General features: G+C 43.3%; 1 protein-coding gene across 8 annotated transcripts in view; it reads left to right on the plus strand.

Moving 5' to 3' along the window:
* CUX1 (cut like homeobox 1) overlaps positions 1 to 26,599 on the plus strand; it is a 266,716-nt gene that overhangs the window by 154,032 nt on the left and 86,085 nt on the right. For 5 of the 8 annotated variants that reach the window (XM_081890139.1, XM_081890140.1, XM_081890135.1 and 2 more), the window contains exons 9-16: positions 10,278 to 10,326; positions 11,583 to 11,687; positions 12,722 to 12,910; positions 14,891 to 14,949; positions 16,767 to 16,815; positions 19,421 to 19,520; positions 20,700 to 21,371; positions 26,214 to 26,279. In XM_081890139.1, the coding sequence (XP_081746265.1) occupies positions 10,278 to 10,326; positions 11,583 to 11,687; positions 12,722 to 12,910; positions 14,891 to 14,949; positions 16,767 to 16,815; positions 19,421 to 19,520; positions 20,700 to 21,371; positions 26,214 to 26,279 (1,289 nt within the window). The remainder of the gene's footprint in view (positions 1 to 10,277; positions 10,327 to 11,582; positions 11,688 to 12,721; positions 12,911 to 14,890; positions 14,950 to 16,766; positions 16,816 to 19,420; positions 19,521 to 20,699; positions 21,372 to 26,213; positions 26,280 to 26,599) is intronic. The other 3 variants (XM_081890138.1, XM_081890142.1, XM_081890141.1) reach the window with 2 other exon arrangements.

Raw genomic sequence — 26,599 nt, forward strand, 5'->3', positions numbered from 1 at the left:
GGTATAGTGTTATTGTCCTGGTGCTTATGTAAATGTTAATCGCCTACTACACTTTGTATAAACTCATTCCAAATGCTATCATATTTATCCATACAGCGTCTGTGCCTGTAAGCAGTCCGTTCATAAATTGCCAGCGATGTCATATTGTCAGTCCATTGATTGAAGGGTATCATATTTTTATTTTTCCAATTAATAATAATAATAATACCTTTATTGTCATTGTACAACCTGTGTACAATGAAATTAAACGAGCATCCCCCCTCCCGCAAACACTCAATCTCTTACCAAACAACACACCACCTCGCAAGTCAATTTCACTATGTTATTTTTCGTTCAACAGCCTAACAACCCATGGATAGAAGCTATTTTTTAGCCTGTTGGTACAGTTGAGTATACTTCTATATCTCCTACCGAAGGGTAGAAGATTAAAGAGGCGATGGCTGGGGTGTGAGTCATCCCTGAGAATTTTTCTTGCTCTCCTAAGGCAACGATCCCTTGCGATGTCATCTAATGGACTCAAGGGACAGCCCATGATATTATTCTAATTCCTCAATATCAACCTCTTGGCCACCATTAGGGTGCAGAAAATTCATTTCCATTGTTCCGTTGATAATTCCCATTCTGCAGATACATAGTTCAAAAAAATATTCTAGGCTGAAAGCTTTAACTTTTTCTGCACAGTCATAGTTACAGAGTCCAGCACTTTCTCCCAAAACTTGTTAAGAACACTGTACAATCATGTGTTTCAGAGAGACGTTGTCCTTGCCACATCTCCAACACTGAGCTATCTCAACTAATCCTTTTTTATACAACTGTAACTCCAGACTCTGCCATGTGCACCTATCAGCATAGGTCATGAAGGCTCCAGGAATACTGCAAGTTTTCTCCAGAAATAAGCCTGAGTGTTGCCTCTGATGACACTCATAACATTAACGTGTTAACAATTGCATTAGAGGGGAGAACTGTACGCCTACCATCCATAATGGGAGAAAGAGTCTTGCATGTTTAAAATGTGATAGAGGGAGATGTTAGCTGCAGAGAGTCAGACTGGATACAAAACAGGCAGAGGTGTTAATGGCACTCAGCAAAGGATTTACACTCAAGCAGTGTTTAAAGTGTTTGCCTTGAGCCCTTTTGAATTGCATGCACAACTTGACTTTAAAGTGATACCACAGAAATACATTTACACTTTTTAACAATCGTGGACGGGCTCGCGTTCTTCAGCCAAAAAGTTTGCCCGTTTTCCCTGTGGTATTGGAGAGGAAATATCAGCAGGGCAGAGAAATCTGAACAAAAGGCAAAAGGTTTATCGGGAGGAGAAAGATTTCCCAAAGCTCAACTAAGCCCCGTTGGGGTGAGGGACATTTTCTATAAAGAGAGTTGGCAGGAACTGAGTCCTGCTTCCTGTCCCTGGGAGCAGCTGCTTCCCATTTGGGTCATGGGTTTCTTCCTGACCCAATGACAACGGGAATCCATAGTAAGAAAACCCCTTCATTTTTACTAAATAAAGCCAGCGTCAAGCAGACACTCTTCCATTGAGGGTCAGAACAGATGTGACACAGCAGAACTGTGATCAGCTCTCCCAGTGTTTTTCTAAAACTTTTTTTTAAGCTGCTGGTGGGGAAAGAGAGGTGGTCTGAATTTGATTGGAGCAATGACATGGTGGGGGTGAGGGGTACTTAATCTTTTTCTGCTACTCAGTTTCTCCAGCTGAGATCACACACAGCTGTTACTTGTCTCACAGGGTGGGGAGAGATTTGGTATATTTTGTCTTCTCCACTGAAGCCAACTGCAGCATTGAAAGTGGGGGTGCAATTTCAAGTAGGGACAAGGGAAGCATTAAAACACCCAAACCTTTGATCTGATCAGAGTCTGAACTGGGGGATGGATCATACATTGGGACTAGATAATAGGAAGCTTGAATTATATAGGTCTCTACAGTTAGTGTTCTTTCTCTCTCTCTCTCTCTCTCTCTCTCTCTCTCTCTCTCTCTCTCTCTCTCACACACACACACACACACACACACAGTGTCTGACTTTGCCCCACTGCATGCTGGTTTGGCAGCATCCTTTACCTTAGCCTCACCACATATTCTAATACAGAAATGAAAATCAAAGCCGCCTGAGCAGAGCCGAGTGGGATAATGTGTACACCTGTGAAGGGCTAGAACGTCTGGCCCCTGCTTCATAACACTTCACAAGTGACAAGAGATGGCTCACCTGGCCAGTTTGTGACTAAGCCCCATAATAGGAGGTCGTTGACATGGAGGTTAATACAGCACCTGGCATCTCAATGCTTACTCTTTCAGACTTGCCTCTTATGGCAAAAGCAGAAGGAAACTGCAGTTGCACTGTAAACTGTGTCTGCATGCTGGCACATCCGTGCCTAAGTACTGCATCAATAGAATCACATTGTTCTCTGGGGCGAAGTAAGCGCTCTTTTTTATTGCTGGAATGGAGCTTGGAGATAACAGAGACTTCGTGTTATGGCATCACAATTTGGCCCAATTGCTTTTGAGCATTAAAGGTGCTATTATTAAGGGTTTCCTTTAGCACATGCTTGCAGAGCCCTGGAGATGGATATAAATAAGGGAGACCTTTTCTGGCTCTAGAAGCGACTTAGGGGTCCCAATCCTGCCATCAAATTAGCACAAGGGTATCCTTGCTCCTTACAAGTGAGCCATATAATAGTAAACGGTGGTTGGAGGACACACCCGGCTGACCTCCCTTGATTTCGTTGCAAATAGAAGGCTCTATTTTGGTGGTGCTTCTTAGATTCTTTGCAGCCTAGTGGAATACTTTAGTTTTCAGGAAGCACATATCTGGAAAAATGAGGGCCCTTCTAGATCAGATCAAAGGTCCATCTAGCCCAACTTCTTCCTTCCATCAGTGACCACCAAGTGTCATCAATTCAGATCAAACAGACTGTGTTTGCACGCAACACCTAAGCTTAGCTCTCTAAGTGACATTTTGCAAGCTATTGGCAGCATACTTTCAAATCTTAAATTGCAACCTTATAGGCAGTGTTTATTACTGCCCCCCCCCGGAGGGTACAAAAGCCATCCATTACATTGTGACTGCGCAGGATTTACTCTCCTGCCGAGTGCTGAAGTGTCCAGCAGGTGCAGCAGAGTTTGACTTAAGCAGTGTGGCAATCCCTAACCAGAATATTCTATAGAACTTCTTGCTGCAATATTCAGCCAAGGGCAGCCTCACTGTTGGTACCAAATGCTCGTTCAACTTAAAGATGTCTCTGTTTTCTGCAAATGCTAGCAAGGAAGCAAATCTCTGTTTTCCTCTTTTAGTGGGATGCAGCCTTTTCCTTTACAGAGCTCTGTGCGCTGTAGGTGTATCATGGGCGAGGCTTAAGAAAGGGCTTCCGAAGAGTGACCAGTTCGCAGGTTAACAGGCATTAGATCAGCAGCTTTTAAATTTTGCATGAAAGGTCTCTGCTTATTACAAGAACGAGGTATGTTATTTCAGCAGGTTTATGGCGAATCATAAAAATAGTAAAGATTCCTCTGGCAGGCCTGATGCTGCTAGGGGCTGGAGCAGACATAATGGAGCTGCAGTTAAGAGAGCAGGGGCCGGAGACAATATTTCATGCCTTCTCCCCACACCCCCTCCCTGGCTCCACTTGCCTACTGAGGAGTCTCCCTTCATATGAGCTGCCAAAAAGTCAGTTCCCCATGGTTCTCCTTTAAAGACCCATGAATTGATTGCAGCAGCATCTTTTGCGACTAGAACCCACTTCGTTGCATGAAGGTAACACTCACTGCATATGAAGAAGAGGCCTCCAGTCCAAGTAAGCTTATGTCATGTCAGTCTCCTTGAAATGAATGCAGTCCATATATGGACAGAAGGAATCTCCCTGGATAGAACAGTTTTCACACACAGGGCAGACTAGAAATAATAGTTTGAGTTCCTCATTTGAAGCTTTATAAATTTATATATTGTACCATGACGAATGGAAATCATTAATTATGTAGCTGTTGACTAGGAGATTATTATTGTAACTGAAATGTAACTGACATTACTTAAGATTATGGAACACAGTGATATAAGATCAGAAATGCACCCAAACCATCATGCAGGGAGCCACTTTAACTAAAATGTATTAATTGGAAGATGATTGGCACTATGATAATTGTATAATTTGGGAATTAATCGATATTGTTATAATTTGGCGATTATTGAGAGTATATTGGAATAGAGAGAGAGAAAAGAATGCAGTTTTCATTGCCTGATTCAGGGGACTTCCTAGATTCAAAAATCCTTTCATTCCATCAGCAATAGTACTGCAATGTTTAATCAGTTAGGGAATAGTCTACTTTTTAAAACATTGAACAACTAAAAAATATTACCTTGAATAACTGGGTAATAGACTTTTAAAAAGCAAATATTATTTGTAATTCAAGTATTTACAAAAAATATAGGTGGTAAGCACCATCTGTAAAGAGAGCTTACCCCCTTCTCTCACACACACAAATGAAGGTATCTCTTCTAAAACAGTGTCTGCTAAATCTCATGTGTACATCACCTAAAAACAAGGTAAATAAGAGTTTTGTTTCAGAACTATTGTTTGCTCATAGGAAACTAAAACTCATCCTATTAATTTACTCTTTAATTGAGTGGTCACCCTAGTTAGCATAATATCGCCTAGGTCCTTTGGCCTAAACCTGCCTGAGTTTAACTGAGAAGTCCATCAAGGCAACACATAGGTACATTCCAATGTAACTCATTTTAAGCTGAATTTTGGACTGCCCTCTATATGAGAAGAACTCCTGAATCTTCTTACTTGGTTTAGAATTGCTTCATTTGTTACATGATCAAAGGCTTCTGACATGTATATGGCAGGCACAAAATGAATTGCGAAACACAGGGCTTAATTCTCTGAGCCATAATTTGGAGGTGGTTGTTGTTGGTTATTGTGATTCTTTCCCTGCTGAAAATGAGAGCCTTGAACAACAGCTTTTGATCATTCTTTAGATCACATTCTTGAATATCACCTGTATATTTGCTGCTGTCTACATGCTGTTTTATTGAACATGGAAAATTAACACACTGCTGGGCTGCCCAAGGCCAAACTGAGGGTCATTCTCTCTATATATTTTTCCTGACTCACTCTGTGTTGAAAGTAAGGAGAAGGGGATTTGCTGTTTGTGGACCAGCAGTACTAAAACAGCAGTGTCTGGAGTGGAGAAGAGAACCTACTGAAAATGAAGTTGTAGAATTTGGTGAAAATCAGCTCTCATTTTTGTTGCCTTGTTGCATTCTAAAATATAATGGGGGCCTGAGAGGAGGAATACTGGATCACAGCTTGCCAGTTTGTTTTTCATCTTGGCAGGAATGGTTTTCAATTTATTTGCTTTTGTCACCCCGTGAGAATTGAGTGTACCCAACTGTACACTTCAGTAGTGGTGGACAAGATAATTTTTAGTGAAACTTGTCCATGTCCTTCCTTCTCTGGGATATTTTGACAGCCAATTCTGTAGAGCAAGTTTGGCCAGCATTTGTTCTCAAGGGCCATTCAGTTCTCCAGATAGTGATCCAAAGGTCAGAAGTGTGGTTTGGTTGTTGCACCATCAGGCTTTGCATTAAATCTGGTGCCACCTGGCAGTGAGGGCTTCACGATTATGGAACACTGTGTGCTGGAGCAAAAGAGGGTATATTGCATACCAAATCCCAAGGTAGTGTAACATGGAAGTCCTCTCACACATCACTTCAAGATGGCATTCCACAGCTTGGGGGTTTGCATTATTCCTCTGGACTGTCAGTTGGTTCCCCTTTTCTGCTGGAGTGTATAAAGCCATTCAAGGGAGGGAGGGAGGGAGGGAGGGATAGATAGATAGATAGATAGATAGATAGATAGATAGATAGATAGATAGATAGATTTTCTACTATTTTATGTAAGGTTAACCCTGTCTCAAAGGGCGTTGCACATAGGTTATCTACAGTAATTGTTTTCACCTGTTACCACCTTGTCCAAGTTGACAACATTTTATGACAATGAGTATTCAGAATGCAAATGAATGAAAGTGAACTGCACGTGCCTAGCAAAATATATAAACATGTTCATACCCATTTTTACACACTGGATTTGTTTGAAGAATGTGTACAGTGGTACCTTGGGTTACAAACGCTTCAGGTTACAAACTCCGCTAACCCAGAAATAGTACCTCGGGTTAAGAACTTTGTTTCAGGATGAGAACAGAAATCGCGCAGCGGCGGCAGCAGGAGGCCCCATTAGCTAAAGTGGTAACTCAGGTTAAGAACAGTTTCAGGTTAAGAAAAGACCTCCAGAACGAATTAAGTTTTTAACCCAAGGTACCACTGTATTCTTTTCAGGTATCTTTAAAAACATGATTGACTTGGTTTTCCCTTTGCAACGGTGCCAAGATGCAAAATGTTTACATGTTGGATAGTGTTCATCCATTTTGTTGTCTTAATATTCCTGGGAAGAAAGAACTTGACTTAGTGTGGGACTTTATCATTACAATTTCTTGAACAGTAGCTTCTTAAGCCACACTTGAACATAATCCTAATGCACCGCTCCTGTAAAGTCTTTCAAACACCAAAAATTGTAGTTCTCCGATTCCTTCATTCTAAAGAAACGCCACCCCTGCTAAACACACACAAAAATACACTCATTCTCTCTTTCCCCCTCTCTGCACACACACTCTCTTCACAGAGTGAACAAGAGAATATCCCCACCCCCTTTGTTAAGGTCCTAAGTTTATGGTTTACTTTGTAACGTAGCTGGCTCTTGAAGGACACAGTTGCACAGAATTTTTGGAGCAGCCTAATAGCTTCCTGTCTGTTCCTTAATTATTTAAGGTTTACTGAAGGTTTTCCATAAAAGTCCAGCCGATAAATCTGTACCAGTTGGACATAAAAAGTTTCTCTTTCCAGTTTAACTCTTCCACCAGCCCCCATTAATAGCAAAGGAGAGAAAGTCAAATTGAAACAAGAGAAATGAACTCTCCTTCACCTAAAAGATCTGCTATGGATGTCTACTTTGCTTAACAATTTTGAGAAGCTATGCAGTTGGACTTCAGAGATGCTCATGTGAACCTTAATTTGTTCACCAGAGCTCATAATAATCTTAAAAAATGATTGGGTGTAAATTATTGTTATTATTAATATTAACAAAACAACCCCCCCCCCCAAGATTTGCTCAAGCAGAAAAATGTTTTAACATTATCAACATAACAAAACAGATTGTTTCATTAGCATAGCTGCTATTATAAAACACTGGAATTAACTTTAAAAAGCGTAGTATTATTACTTTTAGCAAGGTTAGGTAAAATGCAAAGCATTCATAGAACTCGCTGTAGTCCCTGGCTTTTATCCAGGAATGGCAGGGTCAACCTCCATGTACTTTTTTATTTATTGGATGTAAACCAGAAACAAAACAAAGTAACAGTAGCTATTAAAATGTGAGACTTTTTAGAAGGAGTTTTGCAAAATGGCTCATACTCTGATCATCACCATCCTTGTGATTCATTGAATATTTAAGCTGGATCAAATAATTGATTGTCTTAGGTGCCAGCCCTTCATTTAAGAGCTTGCTTGTGCCCTCTGGAATTTTCTCCCTCCCTCCTTTTGTATTCTTTAGGCTCCTCTACGGTACGGTATCAGAAACTGCCTCCGAACCTCCCCTCTGTTGCAAAATCAGCTTACTGCGCAGCTGGCAGGGCTGCCCTGCCCACGAGGTGGCAGGCTCCAGACAGTGGGCAGGTGTGGCAGATCTATTTCCTGCACTTGTAAGCCACTTCCTCCTCTGCTGTGAGCCCCACCCACCCTGTTCTTGGGCAGCAGTGGGCAAGCAGTGACAGGCAGGCATGCGGGGGGGGGCATTTTCTGCAAAATCTCCTGCGCAGCCCTAGCTGCCGGTCTGAGAAAGGAACATCTTGAGCCTCCTTGGGAGACCGGAACTAGCTATTGCACCCCAATCTTCTCTATCCCTTCCACTATTTTCTTTGCCATTGTTAAGTCAGGGATGCAATGCCGTTCTTTTATTTAAGTGAATTGTACAGTTCCCCAATATCAATAGGAGGAACTGTAGGGGTTTTTTTATTATTTGCAAGAGGTTGTAATAAAAAATTTAGCAGCGCATTTTAACGAGCCCTTGTGGCTTCATATTAACAGTTACTCAGTGCAATAAAAAGAAGAAAACAGCAACGGGGAAAATGTTACTTTTTTCCCCTTGCCAAAAAACGTTACCCTGTCCAGCTAATAAAACAGAAACGTTTGCCTCCGCAGTAAATTTCAAATATATATTCTCTGTGGGTTTTTGGTCCTCCCGCATGTGAAAAAGGAAGGTACAACAAGCCTTTCATGCCTAGGAAGTGCCACAAGCAGAACTGGCAGGTGACCAACGTGTTGCATATGTTAAGTGAACTCTTTGTATGTAGGCTGGCAGTAAGTTCTGGACAGAGAAGATTCTGCCTAATAGAACTCCCTGGCTCAAGGTGTGTGATGTTTGGTACTTTAGATTATGTTAGAATAGGATTAAGAAGATCTCTGCAGATTGGACCAAAATTCTATCTAGTCCAGCATCTTCTTTCCACCAGCACCTAAACTTATGCCTTCAAGATGCCCATAAGCTGAAGGCAATAGCCCACTGCTGCTATTGTTCCCTAGAAAATGGTACTCCGACTCATGTCGTTATTGTTGTTGATGGCCTCTAAACATGGAGAGACCATTTCACCATCATGACTAATAGCTATTGATAGACCTATATTCTTCCCCGTGTATTTATCACTAAATTGTCTTGTGTAGCATCTCAGCCCATGACCATCACTACATCACAATGAATTCTGCATTACACACATTCGTAACTGGCAGTCAATGGTTACAAGACAAGATCCCTAAATGGAACATCCGTGTTCAGAGCCAGCGTACCTCAATACTTGGCTGCTGGGAGCAAATAGTAATGGATGGCAATTACCTTTATTCACTTTTGTGGAATTGGGAATTCTGGGCTAGTTCTGTCTGGGTAGTCTTTTGTAAAGTTCTTCTGGAAGTGCGTGTTAGCAGAAGACTTCAGTAGTGCTTTTGCTGTGTTCAGCACTGGAAATGAAACAAGGTCCAGAGATGGTTCAGATGGTTGCTTTTCTGTAGGCTCAGCGGTTCAGCACCGTTTGAAAAGCTGTTACCATGCACCAATAAATTAGAGGTTTGTTGTTGGTTTAAATGCTTTAATTAAAATATTTATCACCTGCCTGAGTTCTTGAGATAGAAGCTGCAAGCCCAACACAAAGTTTATAGCGTGAAAAGTCATTCCTCCCCTCAATTCCTCATCGAATTTCTGAGCAACTTTAAATAGGATTAGGATGTCTTTGCAGTGCAGTTTACTCTAGGACCTACCATTTAAAAAGTGCTATAGAATTAGCAGAGATAGACATTTCTATGAACTATGTAGCCACAGAGAAACCCTTCCCACCACCATGAAGAAATGTGAAATTTTGAATGTGTGTGTGCACACACAACCTGTGCAACCATTTATATATTTGATTGACTATGGCTATCTATACCAAATTTGGGAATATTAAGTCAGTCACATAGAAGAGATGGAATCAAGAAGATACTTATGCTGTTACGGACACCAGACATTTATGGAGTCACATTAAGAGTATATTAAGGGTGTTGCACATAATTGGCTTTGTCTTTTTGATGTAGCCTCCTTGCCCACTTTTGGGGGCAGGGGGATAACATAACCAGCCATGCCACAGTATATAAATTAGCACATAATCAAGAGTCACTCTTGCAGTTTTGAAGAGGTGACAAGAATACATTCTCCCCCATAGACTCACATTTGAAAGAGTAGTTTCTGAATGGGAGTTCCCAGTGTACTGTTTTATGTTCAAGTCTACTTGGCCCATCTGATCACATGGTAGCAACTTGAAAACCCTTCCTTACCATTCATGGTGTTACCATGCTACAAGGAACCAGCATGTCAAAATTCATGTTCTACATTGAAACGGGGTTTATTAAGGGTCTGAAACTGGAGAAAGTTTTATCTGTTAATATTCCATTGAAAACTGTGATGAGTTAGGATGATCAGGGGTATGGAGTGACTACCCTAAAAATCAGTTTGAAATCAGTGTGTTTGTACTTAACCCTGCTGTGTTACAAATATATTGCAGAGATGTAGCATACTGTGGGGGGGGGGGGAGAGAAAAAATCAAACACTGGAGTGCAAAGCTACCCACAGCTGACCAGTAATTTGACTTGATCATTGATTAATGTATCCTATTTCTTGTTTTCTTCCAGGTCTGATGAAATTGAGATTATCATGACAGACCTTGAAAGGGCAAATCAGGTAAGGTTTTTTTTTAAGCCAGTATTGTCGGTTGGATTCTAAATACAGCCTTGAAGTGTCATGCTTATCAGAGTTGTAGCACTGCAACTCCCATCAGCCTCAGCCTGCATGACCAAGGGCTAGGGATGATGAGAATTGTAGTCCTACAACATCTGAAGAACCCCCGCCCATTCCACTTTACTATTTTGTCTGATTCAAAGCCTAGCAAGCAGAGTTTCACTTGCCTTGCACACATTCTGGTGAACATTCTGTTGTCTTAGCCAAACCTATGACACAACACTAATGTGAGGATGAAATGTGCCACTGTGGTTTCCTTGGAGGAAAAGGAGAAATGTGTTTGGCAGTAGTTCCTTAGGAGGAGGGGCAGGATAAAAATATAACATGGGATTTAATTTTGTGTGTGTGTTTGTTCTTAATAACTATTGTTTCATTGTTCGTATTGTATTTTAATTGTAGCATCTGTTTTATGAGCTGCCTATTGTACATTTGTTATGGGGCACCAATATAACTACAGTTATGCTGGATGATCAATGTTTTCATTGACTAAAACAGGAATAGCCCTCCAAATCGTGTGCTACTTCTCATGTCATCTTGGCTGGGGCTGGTGCAGCTTGGACTCCAAATACCTCTAGAGCAGTGCATTGGCTTCCCCTGAATTAAACATCTTTCCCTAGCTTGCAAGCTTCACCCTGTCTGTGTGGGCAGGAGAGAGAAATAGCAATGGAGAAAAGAGGCTTGTCAAAAAAACATTGTGCTTGTTTCAGGCAAAGCAGGCCAAGGATCTCTTAATTCAGCATTTACTCGTGAGAATTATTCCCATGAGGAATCTTGCAGCACAGCCTGCTTTGGCTGGGAGTATAGAAGGCAATTGAATCAAAGGGTTCCATTTCCACTTGCATTCATCCAGCCTGGGAAATTCAGTGGGCCGCAGCATTTGTGTCAGCAGGGGATTCCTTGCTCCTAGCGTTAAATTGCTGTCATAATCGCTCAATTATTTCTTCCTTGTACTGTTTAAAATAAAAATCCATCACATTCTGAGGCTCTCCCTCCCCCCATCGTTTATTAGGTTGAGTGTTTAGGAAAATCAATTATACTCAGTCGGGCATGAATTGATGAATGTTCGTGCAATAATTGCCAGTTGTTAAATCAAATGTACATTCTCTTCCCCCCTACACCCTGCGGCCCCCCTCCCCCCAAAATATTTTTTACAAAAATATATATATACAGTATATATATACCCTTTTCATTTCTTTCAGAGAGCAGAGGTAGCTCAAAGAGAAGCCGAATCCCTGAGGGAGCAGCTCTCATCCGCTAACAAATCTCTCCAGCTAGCTACCCAGATCCAGAAAGCACCCGATGTGGTAAGAGGCAGTATATGTGCACTGGGTTTTGCCCTTTTCTGAAACACCTCCAACTCAGCTTCTTGCACTTTGCTGCCAGGCAGAGCTGAGGTTTTCAGCAGCCGCCAGAATTGTGTTTCTTGGGAATCACCTTTCCCTTGCGATGCCTTCAAGTACAGCTGCTTGTTGTGTCGGGTTTGGAGCAGGGACATTGAAGGGAGGCTTAGCAACCTTGCCTTTTTCATAGGGGAGCTATAAGGTAGGGATTGCTCATTTGGAGCTTTGCTTTGTCTAGCCTGTAGATTTCAAAGCGGGAATAAGCCAGGGACTGTGCCTGAATCAGGGACTGAAGACCCCGAAGTTCTTTTAGTGCAACGTCTATCAGAATTATTTGCATTGTTGCAATGTGCTAGATGGTGTGCAAAGACGCGGCATGTTGCTTTTCTAGTCAGCTCTTCACTTTCTGTAGTTGTGAAAATTCATGCAAAAGCTGAATCTGCATGGTTGTATTTATTTATTTTAGAAAATTAAGTTCCTAGACCACGCCAACCTTAAATTTTGGGCAGATTCATACAGGTGAAGATGGTTCTTAAGGTATCTTGGTCCCAGGATGTTTGGAGCTTTAAAAATCATTGGCAGCTCTTAAATCAAGCCCGGAAACAAATAGATAGCCAACAGAAATGGAAATATATTTCATTTTCCCAAGTTCTGGTCAATGATTTTAGATCAGTAGAAGTTTTCAGACTTGCTTCAAGGGCAGCCCCATGTAGAGAAGATTACAGTAATCTGACCTATTAAGTTGGAAATATTTTTGTCACCCCTTTCAACAGACATGTTTTCATACCTTTCAGAAGCAACCAAAGTTAAACGGGGGGGTGGGGGGTGGATAGACTTTTCTGAGTTGCCTGTCTCTGATACCTGCCCTTTAATCTCTTGCCTCTGCCATCATTTCTGGATGAACTACAGGTGTTTTTAGGCCTGCTATTTTGCCAGGGTGTGATTTCTCTCTATCTCGCTACCCCTTTCTCACTTCACCCCCCCCCCTTGTCTTTTAGGAGCAGGCCATCGAGGTGCTGACAAGATCCAGCTTGGAAGTAGAACTGGCTGCAAAAGAGCGTGAAATCGCTCAGCTGGTAGAAGATGTGCAGAGACTCCAAGGCAGCCTCACCAAGCTCCGGGAAAACTCCACCAGCCAGATCTCTCAGCTTGAGCAGCAGCTGACCGCCAAGAACAGCACACTCAAAGTAAGGTCCCCCAGGGCTCTCTGCTCCATCTTTCTTTTGGGGTGGGACCAGAGGCACAGACAAGTTGCATCAGTCTAAGAGCCCTGCTGGATCAGCCCAAACGCCTATCTCCTATTTCCCAAGGTGGCCAATCAGATGCCTGTGGGAAGACAGTAGCCCTCTCCTACTTCTGGTTCACAGAGACATGGCACCTCTGATCCCATAGGTAGTATGTGGGCATCATGACTGGTGATCAATGTATGCCTGTGGTGCTGTTGTAAGGGGCATTCTTTCCCCCCGGTGCTGTGTTACCAAGCTCCTTCCGGCCCTGCAATGTGTTTGTTTTTAACTTTTAACATCCTCCAACACAAATGACAATTTCTCAGTGGACTTGCCACAGTGATTCCTACTTACTCATGTTCAAAATTCAGATCCATTTTGTTGTAAGTCTGGCTGAAGCAAGAGAAAACAACATTTGGCATAAGAATGAGCAAGCCTTTGTTTCTATTACGTTTATATTCCGCCTCTCCTCCAGTGAGCTCAAGGCAGCACACACAGTTCTTGGTTCTCCCTCTTCCCATTATATCCTCACAACAACCCCATTGACATAGGATAGGTTGAGAGATAACGAGTGGCCAAAGTCACCCAGGAGGCTTCATGGCTTAGTAGGGATTTGAATCTTGATGTCCCCCAGTCCTTGTCCACAACTGTTAAGCACTTCACCGCACCAGTTCATATGGATTCCATTCTCTCCCCTGTCCAGGAATTTGGGTGCTGCCCACAGGTTCGTATTCTGAGCATCACTGCTTTGCTCAGCAAACAAGTGTTGCCAGCTCTCAGGGTGCTCACTCTGGCCTCCTTGTCTCACCATCGCTGATCGGGAAGCAAAGCAAAAGTTATGGGTGGTGGTGTGCATTACGAAGCCCGTCTTTATGATTTGAAACTGGCCCTGTTATGATAATTGTGGTTGTTGCTTCTGAAAATGTCTGCAAACACAACACATGCTGCAGCCCTGAGCTGTGGGTCCTGCCAGAGAGAACTGCCTTACAATGAATCAAACCACTGATCTTTCTCACCCAGTGTTGTCAACCCTGTCTGGTAGTGGCACAGGATGGCAGGGGAGGGAGGGAGAAACTGAGCCTTTCCTGTCTGTGTATCTTTGGTTGTGCACTGTTAACGTGGCTGTCCTGGTTCAGTAGCAAGAATCAAAACCGGTACATTTATCTTGGGGAAAAGGGTTAAGAAGAAAGGGATGCAGCTTTCTGTTTTGAATGCAGGCCATCTGAAAATATTATATAATCATTTAATAAAGGCCTTAAGGGTAGGACCTGGAAGAGGAACCGTTTTTGCTTCTTGGCTGCTTTTTCTTGTTCTTTCTTTGTACCCAGTGAGTAGGTTAATAAACTTAGATTGGCTTCTTGATAAGATGCCTTTTCCTGAGCTACTGCATGGGAGTCTCCCCCCACCAACTCCACTCCTGTTAGTGCATCATTTTGCAAGCTCCCAGAGGGTGTATTTTTAGACCTTGCGTGACATTAGAAACATGCCTTTTATTTTGTCTGAAAACGAACCAAGTCGATAGTTGGAGCCAGATATTAGTTCCTCCAGATTGTCTCACAGCTTGAACCTTTTGTTCTGCTTTGCATTTTGCTGGGTTCTTCCAGACAATTGCTATGCTAATTTCTTCCCACAACTGTTGCAATGAGATGGGGGGCACTTGGCGCCTAAATGGCCTGATCACATCAGACTGTAGGTATCTCCTCTTTCTGCCTTGGTGGGCATCATTTTTGCTGGCTCAAGAGGAAGGTCATTCCTCTCATAGGGATAACACATCCCACAGGTGATGACAGGCAGGGTCCCAAACAGTCTTCTGCCTCCTCTCCAGAGAATGGGGCCATCCCACCCACCAGTCTGATCCTGTCTGTCGTTTTTGTTGGGTCTGACTTGTCAGGTTGAAGAATTTTAATCTAATCAAAATAATGCTGCACTTTTTCTTTTAAGCAACTGGAAGAAAAATTGAAGGTGCAAGCTGACTATGACGAGGTTAAGAAAGAATTGAAGTAAGTATATATATGTGTGTATATAGTTGAAATCAGCAATACGTTTTTTTCTGGGTGGAAAAAATACAATGATTTCAAGCTAAGAACCAACTCGCTAAAACTGAGAGAAGAATACATCTCATGCATGTTGGTTGTGGACATGTTTGTGGCTTCAAACATGTTGCTTCACTACCACCCAAAAAATCTAGGAGCTGTGAGTGCCCTGAACTTTGTCCAAGGTCTTTAATTCCTTTGTGGATTAATGGTTTTCATAAGAGAAATCCTATTGAATCAGACCAAAGATATAGTTCAGCATCCTGTTTACTGCAATTCATGCACAGAAATTTAAATAAATGCAGCTTTCCCCACACCTTTATCTCTTTTCCGGAAATCATTTGCCTCCTCAAAAGCTTGTAAGTCAAGTGAGCCTCCTTGATGCTTATCCACCAACCCAAGAACATGTCCCAAGGCTACGGATGAACAGATCTGTCTCTTTCCAGTCCAGTCCACTGTCCCATTTCCTCATCATTCTGTGATTGTTTTTTAAAGGCCTACAGATATTCACATTTTAAAAGTATTTTTGCTCACAAAATATGCATATTGCTGTCTTTTTTGAAATGACTCTGGAGCACTTAAAGTGCCAAAACCAAAGAATAACTACCTTCCAATTGCATGTTAGTTTGGGAAGTTTGCTTACGCACTGCAGAGACTACCACGTGTCCCAGAGGGGTGTCTAGTTTGTACTGGAAACCGGGCTTCTAGTGTTACCGCTCCAGCCCTCTGGAATTAGTAACCAGCTGAAATTAAGCAGGTGCCCAGCGCCTTCTGAAGGCATTTTTGTGTAAGAACTCTTTCCCTGGTGTGTGACCCATTCATTTATAGATTGTTATTTATAGCTGTAGAAATTGTTTTGTTGTTTTTAGGGTTTGTAAGAATGCTTTTATTGTTTGTCGGACTTGTATTTTATCTCATTTTTGCCTTCTTGTACAATGTTTCAAAGGCTTCGGGCAGTGAATCAGTTCATAAATTTGTAAAATAATAATAATGATAAATATGCAAACTAAATGGAGAGTTTTTTTCTGCAGTGGGCAGTTTTGAAAACCATTGGCCTAACTGCACAGTTTTGACTTTCCCAGCAGCCTTGACAGGCCAACACACCAGGCTGGCCAATTGAATGGTTTGCTTTTGTTGAGTCACTTATTGAGGACTTGGAGAGTAAAATACAAAGGGAATGTCTTTGTGATTCCCAGGCGCTTCATAGAGCTTAAGAAATACCAAGCAATTCTTGGGTTCTATCACTGTGGAATGCTTGATTATTAAAATGCAAAACAGAGTCTCCTCTGTTTTTTAAGTCTGTGTTGGGTCATGCAAATAATTTGTGCTCGTTTTCCTTGATATGTGAGCTGATAAATTTTGCATGTTTTCATTTTTCGCATTTCATGGGCATTATTATGACCATGATGACGATTCCCTGTTTTTGCTCCTTTGTTATAAGCCTCCCCCCATTTCCCTTCAAGCGTCACACACACATTTATATTGTTTCTGACAGTTTAAAATGTTATATCCTTATTAACCTTTAAATTTATGCTTGAAACGGGCCTGGTGGGACTGCGTTGTGCAGTGATTTAGAGGGCATTTGAGAAAATGTTCTTCTCTGATAACTAGTGTGAATAGTTATTCTATATTCATTATCAGATTATATTACTCCCAAGAAAAGTTGTTAAAGTTATCACTTAGGGTGTTCCTGGAGAGCTGAAAATTACAATGTTAATGCTTATTAGAGGAGCTGTTATGAAAGGACAGAAGAGAAAATAACTCTTTATTCTACCACTTTGCAGCATCTTGAAGTCCATGGAGTTTGCACCCTCTGATGGCTCCAGCACACAGGTAACAGGACTGCTTTTGGATTTCTGGGCGAGCAGAGCTGAGGGTGGGGAGGTCACTTCTGAATGCCAGCTTGGATTGAGAAACGTTGTGTCTGACACATTAAAAGTCCATGGGGCTTTTTTGGGTAAAGAACTTTGACGTGGAAGATCCGGGTTCAAACCTTGCTCAGTCAGGGAATTAACTGTGTGTGTGGTCTTGAGCATGCCTGCCAGTTTGCATTTCCAGCACTTAAACCCTCTAACTCTCAAGTTGATGGTGAGAAAAAATGAAATAACAGAACGAGCTAAAGAGAGTCAGCATTGCAAGCGTTTGACACCAGCTCTTTTGTCTTTCAGAGGACAAGTTATACCTTTTTATCTTAGACCAGGGGTTTTAATGAGTGGTTCATGGCTGCTGTTCTTTTTTCACTTGTTCTTTTAACTGCCTGCTCTGTTTTATTAATCAGATGTGCTTGTTATGGTGGCTGCTTTAATTATTCCATTGCTTGCTTTTTAAAATTATTTTTATTTCTATTGTAAACCACTTTTGATGTGATGATAGAGGTGATTAGCTGCTGCCTTATGAAGGAATTATAGTAATTCCTGAGCAAAAGGTCTGTGCGTATTGCTATATTTTAAAGTGAGCTGCAGATAGTGACAGATGATGAAGATGTTCAATAATACAAACATTTAATAGTTCAGAAGGGAGAAAATGAACAGATATGATTTTATTCAGGGTGGAAAATGGGGACCATGACATAGAGCTGAAAAATCTGGAAGCGAAGTGTCAATAGTCAGTCAACAAAATCTACCAGGGCTGCAAGATGCAATTCTCTTCTGTCTCCACAAGTGTGTGAAAATGCAGCTATCATATCCACTATGTGGGGATATAAACCCAGATCTCCCTGGTCTATGGCCAACACATTCCTCACTACACCATACTGATTCTTGAAGTGCCTATTGAAGTGTTAACTCGAATCCTAAATTTGCCAGATCCAAATGGAATACATACATTGCTCCTATGGGATATTGAAGCCTTTTCTTCCCTTCCCAGCAGAAGGAAGGAGAGCTGTCTGAGTAGGAGTGGGTAGCCCAGTCTTGCTCTAAATTATTTGCTGTTGAGTTTTTTCCCAGCAATTTTGGCTAAATCCCAAGGGGGTTCCACAATGGCTGCTTGAGGAGCTGCCTGTTCAAGTCCAAGCCTCTCCATCACTGGCTGTGGAGGCTAAGCAGCCTTTTCCTGTGTCTTCTGACAAGCCTTTCACTGCCTCTTTCCCATATGCCCTTGATGCAGTTTGGAAGGCTGAATGGGCCCACCCTAATTAACCCAGAAATGTTCCCGCTTTGGCACAAAAGCCTTATGCCCTTGCAAAACCCATTATGGGTCAACTGCATTTACCTGCAGCGGATCCACTTGTGACTCCCAGGAGCTGATGACTGACCACCGTTTGGGGGCGGGGGATTGCTGTGGCCCTGCCAGCGAGAAAAACAAAGCCAGACAAACCATCAAATCCACTCAAAATGGTCTCCTGCTTGATCACGGTTCTTTGCAGGATGCGCCGAAGCGCCTCAAAAATACCCTCCCACACAGGAAGAGAGGACCCCAAATTCACTGGCCCTCCTCCGATGCCAACCCCAACTGCCCCAAAAGGGAACCACACTGGGAATCACAGAAGGAGGGGGGGTGCAGTGGGCAGGGGAAAGACCAAACATGTGCCCACAGCTCAGCTAATAAGCAACGGAACAAGAGAGGAGACAAAGAACAAGCCAATGTCACACAGCAGGAGCACAAGGAACGGGGGGGGGGGGGGACGACAGAAGAGGCCTAAAGGAAGCAAGCCTGAGAGCTCAGCTTTCGCTGACTACAGGCGTGGTTGGTTTGGATCCTTCCCCCTGGACAGGAGGCATTGGCCTGGAAGGGGCCCCGCCTGAACCTCCAGTTAGGAGGTGTCATCACATAGGAAGAATGTTTTCCATCTGGATCTTCAAAGGGAAATTCACAATGAGACAATTTTCCCGTTTTCAGACCTCCTTCAAATGCACAATTGAACTACATTGAACAAAGAAACCTTTGGGTAGTGGGGGGTGGGGGTGGGAGGGAAGCATCCCAAGCCTGTGGTGTCGTCACATATTAATCTTGTAGGATCAAAGGTTACAAATTGGATTCTGGCATCTTTAGTGCAAAGTTGAAGCCGCTTCCCTGTGTGCCAGGCGTTTTATTATTTCCAGTGGGTTTCGATGATTGAGAGTCGTGTGTGGGGAAAGGGGAAGGGTCGGTGTTTGTGACTGATTTAATTTGTCCATTTTCTCCATAGCGCCGAGACGCAGTGTTTCAGGGAAGATACACCGCGATAGTGCTGCGTCTGAAGGCAAACAGGTGTAAAAAAAAAGAAAGGAAAATGATTAATGGAGCACTTAAAAATACATCTCTGGAGCTGATAAGCAGCCTGCACCAGAACACCAAGCAGTTTCGCGACCATAGACTAGGGAGTCGTAGCAGATGTGCCAAAATGCAGATGACAAATTCTAGGTTGCTGGCCGAGCCACATCAGCGCCCTCGTGAACTCCACCCTGAGGTGCAATTCTCAGGCTCTCTGGCGCCTAACCCTTCTTCCGTCTCTCCATAGGATGCTGCATCCAAACCGCTGGAAGTCCTGCTGCTGGAAAAGAACCGCCTGCTACAATCGGAGAACGCCACGCTCCGTATCACAAACAGTGACCTGAGCGGTAAGTGGATTGGCGGGGGTGGAGGGTGGGGGGGAAAACAAACGTGTTTCTCAGGCTGCGAGTCTTTGTTTGCTGATTCGAGGGTGAGAATGGGGAAGGGGGCCTGAGCCCAAGCCTTGTGCTGCATGACAGAAAGAGTAATGGAGAGCAAGAACTTTGAATCGTGTTTCATCTCCCCGCCGCCGCCTCCCTGCACCCTTTATACTGTAGATAATAGAATAAGACTTCGAGACCTCGGAGACGGTCCAAAGTGTTAGGAAGGAGAAATGTTTCCGAATGTTGTGAGGAGCAGCGTTGGAGTCTGTCTTCCATTTTGGTCACAAACCTGACATTGGTGCTAATTTCCCCCACCCTTCCCCAAACATAAATTAAAGTGGATTCCAAAAGTGAGCCTGTCTCATATACTTAGCTAGCATGTCAGTTTGAATCCCTGTTCTTTTATTTCCAGAGGTGGTGCATTTCCTTTTCTTGTTTGCTTTTCTCAGAGGCAGGGGATGTTGCACATGCCTAAATATATATATATATATATATATATGGGTGGGCTCAGTGGATTTGTGGAATTTCCAGGTGCTTCTTTAGTTTGGGTTTTCGCAGCTGGTGACAACTGTATAAATTGGGCACCCAGGTGGTTGTTGCATTTTCCCAGTAGCGTCTCAACTATTCTTTGGCATTATTTGAGCAATGATTTCTCCAATCCGAGTTTCATCTGGCATTTATAAATGTTTGCTGCATTTGGGTTCAACAAAGGTCTGTTTTGGGGACAAGACAACTTGAATGGGAGAGGGGATACTAAAGGGAATATATATTTTTTCCTGTGTCAATGAAATTACTATTATTTTTTTAAAAATTGTATAACTGCACTTCATGTCATTGTTCAAATGTTAATGTGTGAAAGGGGGATTCTCCAGGCTGCAACATACAAGAAAGGTGCAAACATGAAATGCATGTTGTTTGTCTTGGGGGCCTTGTTTGGCTTATTAAAATTTAAAGAAACAAAAAACAAAACAAAAACAAAAACCCAAACCACCTTCTTCATTGGCCCTTATTTAAAAAAAAATAAAAAGCAAAACACAACCTGCACTTTTTTCCCTTTTGTGGGGCAAACTCTGCATTTTGGTCTTGGTTTTTCCCCCTCCTTTTTGATCCCCCATAATGCATTATGTTTGACCTTCCTTGTAGGGTCAGCCAGGAGAAAAGGGAAAGACCAGCCTGAGAGTCAGCGTCCTGCAACCTTGCCGGCCTCCCCTCCTCCTCAGTTGCCCCGCAATGCAGGGGAGCAGGCTTCCAATACTAATGGTACACATCAGTTCTCACCAACGGGTTTAAGTCAAGACTTTTTCAGCTCATCCTTGGCAAGCTCCGGCTTACCCCTGGCTTCTACAGGAAAATTTGCACTAAACTCTCTCCTCCAGCGCCAGCTTATGCAGTCCTTCTACTCCAAGGCAATGCAGGAAGCAGGAAGCACAAGCATGATTTTTTCAGCAGGTCCCTACAGCACAAACTCCATATCTTCCCAAAGCCCCTTGCAACAAAGCCCGGATGTCAACGGCATGGCCCCGTCCCCCAGCCAGTCCGAAAGCACTGGCAGCGCCTCGGAAGGCGAGGAGATTGACACGGCCGAAATTGCACGTCAGGTCAAAGAGCAGTTGATCAAGCACAATATTGGACAGCGGATCTTTGGACACTATGTCTTGGGGCTCTCGCAAGGCTCCGTCAGCGAGATCCTGGCTCGGCCCAAGCCTTGGAACAAGCTCACGGTGAGAGGCAAGGAACCATTCCACAAGATGAAGCAGTTCCTGTCGGACGAGCAGAACATCTTGGCGTTGCGCAGCATCCAGGGAAGGCAAAGAGGTGAGTGAGGCATTAGCCACTGGCTTTCCTTTCCATGTCTGTTCTTGGTAGATGGGAGGCCCTGTCAACAGGACTTCCTTCATCTGGTGGTTGAAGAGGTCCATTTGGCTTTCACCTCTTAAGCCAATTATTCTTTGAATGGACAGTGTCAGAGAGAAGTGGCAGAGTGGAAGTTGGGACAGTATGATCCAGTGGTTATGTTTGCCTGTGCTGGCCCCATACAATATATGGTTCCCATTGCCATCTCTTTCCATGGGCCAACGCAGGAGAGCATCCCCATGAATTGCGCCCTGTGTTTATTAGTGTGTGGGATGGTCCATTTTGATGTTTTAACTCAGGCGCCCAAACCTCTTGGGCCCGCTCTGATTCATTGGGTATCAGTGAAATAGGTTTTTGTATCTTAAGTATGCGGAACTTGGAAAACGTGGTGTTCCTGGCATAGCAGAAACAGCTGTCTTTTGCTGTACCATCCTTGAGTGTGTTTTTATCAAAGTAGTTCATTTTCATTGTAGTGATTCAATGACTCTGCACTCATTCGATAAAACTTGAATGAATGCAAGTGAGAAGTTTTGCCGCTTTCAAAACTCTGAATTCTCAGCAGAATTTATGGTCAAGGGAAATCTGGTCCAGCCCTCTCTGCAGATTCCCCAAGTCAGACACATAAGTATCCACCCCACAATTATCAGGCCTAATTGTGCCACAGTAAACTCTTGCCCTCTGCTTCCGGACCAAACAGATTCATAGAATGTAAAATAATCAGAAATGTGTAACATATTTTAAGATGCCAAAGCGCAAAGCAAAACTGTTGGGGATGGGGAGAGGATGGCTATTGATCTTCATTAACAGAAGGGTTGGTGCAAAACTCTTCAGGAGCCCAAACAACACTGAGACAGTTATTGTCATCCTGTCTCCCTCCGTTACCAGGTTCTCTGTAAAATCCACTGACATAACACACCTTTGCTAAATGTTGTCTTTGTGCCACTTCTCTGCAAATGGTTGCATTTATTGAGAGAGAGCTGCCACTATTTCATGTTTTTCTCGCTCACCCTCACCCCCTTCTTTTCCTGGTAATGGCTCCCGTACTAACAGTATGTGACACAAGGTGATGACATTGGGCTGAGCATTTCCCCACCCCTCCCATCTCTGGCTGTCAACAGGAGGCGTGGGGGAAATCTACCGCATGACATCATCACTATGCCAGATCCTATGGTAGACCACAGGCTGCGCATGCATGAGGTCCCAGGTTCAAAATGCACCTAGCTAAAAAGACTTAGCCGCTGGGCAGCCGCTGCCCACCAAAGTAGAGCTAGATGGGGCAATTGCCTGACTCACTAAAAGGCATTGATAAGGTATTAGATTTTTCAGCTAAAGGGATCTTTGGTAGCAGACCTGGGAAAGACCCCAGAAAGCTAGTTGTGGGGTTGGGACTAGTTTTCTCCAGCCTTTTCAAGCTTGTAACTGTCAGCCCAAATCAGGGCTATTTAAGGGATTGGGGGGCCTGAGGCTTGTCAGAAGGAAAGGCCTAAGTAGTATGTGTGAGAAATCAAACAAATTATCTAAAATTCACAAACTCTGTTCCAATGAAAGATAAAATCTTCAATCATAAATTCATGACGTTCTTTTCTTTGAATGAACACATTTATTTCCTGGCTTTAGCTGCAACCAAGTCATGAATTATGCCATTCCTCCAAGGTGGGTCAAGGGGGTGCACATACATGGGTTTTCCTCCCCTCACCCACCCGAAAAAAGAGAGGAAACAACCACTTCTCTGAAAGAAAGAGAAGGCTAAGAGAGACTGACTGGCCCAAGGACTCCCCCAGTGAGCTCAACTGGGAAATTGGGGGGCTAAAAAATAGATAAGTGCCTAAAGCTATACACTTGTTTATTTGATTTGATTTGATTTATAAGCCCTCCCTTGATTCTGAGTGATCCCAGAGTGGGTTGCAGCATAAAACGAATATAAAGCAAATCACGCTATCCAGGTCAGACGTACCAATTACTATAAAAACAGTTTTAAAAGTCAAATGCAAATTGCAAACTCAGACATAATAATTTAACAGACAGCAAACTCGGACAGCGAATAGTGCTGTCCCTCAAACTTCCCAAAAAGCTTGGGTAAAGAAGTGACGATGTGGCTCCACCATGACAAAAACCCTTTCCTGCTTCACTGTATCACATAGTTCACCTGCCAATGGGGCAAGATGAAGAACCTACCCTGCTCTCCCTAACACACATGGTTAATCCAGCTGGCCCCCAAGGTGCATTGTGGAACCCAATTCATGATTTTTTATGCTATTTTTTAAAACACAAATCTAGACTTTAAGAAGCATTTCCTGATGCCAAAGCTTGGAAAAACTACAAGGGCATCAACGCTGGAAGCGAAATCACAGGAACATAGGACGCTGCCTTATCCCAAGGTCCTTCTAGCTCAATATTGTGCACACTGATTGGCAGTGGATCTCCAGGTTTTCAAACAGAGATCCTTCCTGGCCCTAGCTGGAGATGCAAGAGGTTAAACTGGGACCTTCTGCAAGCAAAGCATGTGCTTTATCACCGAGGCAAATCTAATCTAAGGGTGTTGATCTGTACACTAGCCCGTACAAATAACACCTGTGGTTATAAGAATGATAAGCATCCTGTTACTGGGTGCAAGTTAAAATTTGACGGGAAGGGAAGGAATGAAGAGCTGCCCTGCCCCAAAACAGGCTCTTGTTTTCAGGAAAGAGGAGTGTTGGAAACTCATCGCCAGAAGGAGCTGGCTTATGGGAAGGGGGAAGGGTCCACCTGTCAGTGGTGTTAGGGAATGGGAGGGAGGTTTTTTCCCCCTTGCAGTGCCATCCCAACTGCAGGGCTTTGCTTTCCCCTGCAGGAATGAGGTCTTTAAAAAAGCGCTTACCTGTGCAAGCTTTTTTCACATGCATTTAAGGATATGAGTTGAAATCAGTCAACTCACAAACTTCCTGGTCCAGTGCAGTAAGTGTAGCTTTATATGCACACCCAGTCATACTGAGTCCATGCCAGCCTATGTGCTCCAGGACAGAAGTACCTATTGGCCTGGTAGGTGCAGCCAGAATATAAGAACATCAAGAGTATCCCTGCTAGATCTAGACCAAAAGCCTTTCTAGTCCAGCATCCCATCTCCTATCATGGCCAGATGTCTGTTGGAAGCCCCTAGGCAGGAGAGCAGGGCAATCAGCCTCTTCCGCTACTCTGTGGATTGGTATTCTAAGGCAAGCTCCCTCTGTTCCTGGAAGGGGACATTGCCATCATGACTATTAGCCGTTGTTAGCCTTATCTTGCGTAAAACATGTAAATGGGCCAGTTCATGTGAAGGTTCATGTGCAGAAAGTTTACATGGGTAAGGGCCTTCCTTGTGTCTTGTCCTTGAAAATCAGACTTAAACCAGAGTCCTTTGTGTTGGGAATAACCCAGACAGAAATTCCCAGGTGCCAGACAAGTTTACTTATATATGCAACCACAGCGGCCCGCATTCTGTTGGCCCCAAAACGGAAAGTGAGTGAGGTCCCTTGTAAAGAGGACTGGCAACTTAAGATGTTAGAATATGCAGAACTTGCAGGTATGGCACACAGATTAAGAGAGCAAGAAAAGCATATATTTAAAGAAGTGTGGAAAATATTTATTGAATATATAGAAAATAATTGTACACAGCTGAAAACACTGGCAGCATTAAGATAAATTCATCAGAGTAAGCAATATTTGATTGATGTGAAAGTGGAAAATTGACTTGAATGGTTATAGTAAAATATGCAGGAAAGTATGGTATGTAATATGAACCATGGAAGGAGAAGAAGGGAACTCAATGGATATTTTAAAGCAGGCACCCCCAACCTGTGGCCCTCCAGATGTTTTGGCCTACAACTCCCATGATCCCTAGCTAACAGGACCAGTGGTCAGGGATGATGGGAATTGTAGTCCAAAACATCTGGAGGGGCGAAGGTTGGGGATGCCTGTTAAAGTTTGGAATTCCAGTGGCTAAAGTGAGAAGTCAGGTTTCCTCCTTCTGAGCTCCCTCTCATGGCACATCATGGCCAATCCCAATTGTGTTTTTGAAAATTTTTCATTTTTAGAGAAAATAAAGAGTATCAAAAAGCTGGCTGCTGGGAATGACTAGCTGTAAACCCAGGATAAAGATGAGGATGTTCTTCCACTCCTCTGCCAGCGCCTGTATTTCATTTGTTGCTTATAGTGCATCTGGTTTCCCCCTACTTAGCATCATGTGCCAATCTGAAAACCCACCCACCCCTCAAGAGTATTTTGGGCAGAGGACCTCACTGGTGCTGCTACACAACAGTACAGTATTGCAAAATGAGCTTCCCCCCCCCTTCCTAAAATGAAGCTGCATTCATTTCTGATTGGCGTGATTTCATTTGACAGAGGTTTTTGAGAAAAGGAGAGCGGAATGACAGCAAGTTGCAAAAGATCACTCAGAGCTTGCCTTTGTTGCCAGGGAGTGGTGTGGCACCTCGTACTGTGTTCTACTCCTTTGGGCTCTTCCAAGGATTACTGACCCGTCTTCATCTTTTTGTACCTTTTTAGATGTTTATTTATATCTTTCTAATCTCCTTTCTGAGTGTAGCGGTAATCTTCATTAACCAACCAGCCTGCCTTGCTTCCTTTCCAAAGTAGCCAGCTGCTCTGAACAGACCTGGGGTTTTTGTTTTTTGTTTGAACTGCTTGATTTCACTTCTGCTCCCACTCCCCATCTCTTTCCTCCCGAGCCCCTGGTTAGCACAAGGCAGTTCTTGTTGCATCTCACAGCCACGATTGTCGGAACCACCCTCCCCTGATTGTTTTGTTCTTACCCAACTTGTTTTTCAACAGAGAATCCAGGCCAGAACCTGAACAGGCTATTTCAGGAAGTACCGAAACGAAGAAATGGGTCGGAAGGTACGTCACAGGCAGGTGTTTCTCTTCGCGGTCAATCTCTGGGAAGTGAAGTGTGCTTAGCTGTGTCTCGTCTTTGTTGTTGTTGCTCAAAATGCAAAGGGTGCAGTTTGATTCTGGCCTGGAATCTGAAAGAAAAACAGACGGTGGACCCATGCAGACACAACACTGGCTCCCTGGAAACCATGGTTTGCAGATTCAGGGCCAGCCTTCAAAATGCTCCTTCCTCTCTCTGGAACAGTGCTCCCCACTTCCTTTTCCAGCATTAACATGATTTTGTGTTGCATGTGGACCAAACCATGACGGAGCTTAATTATAATAAA

Source organism: Podarcis melisellensis, assembly GCF_964234715.1.
Source record: "Podarcis melisellensis genome assembly, chromosome: 15".
Classification (NCBI taxonomy): domain Eukaryota; kingdom Metazoa; phylum Chordata; class Lepidosauria; order Squamata; family Lacertidae; genus Podarcis; species Podarcis melisellensis.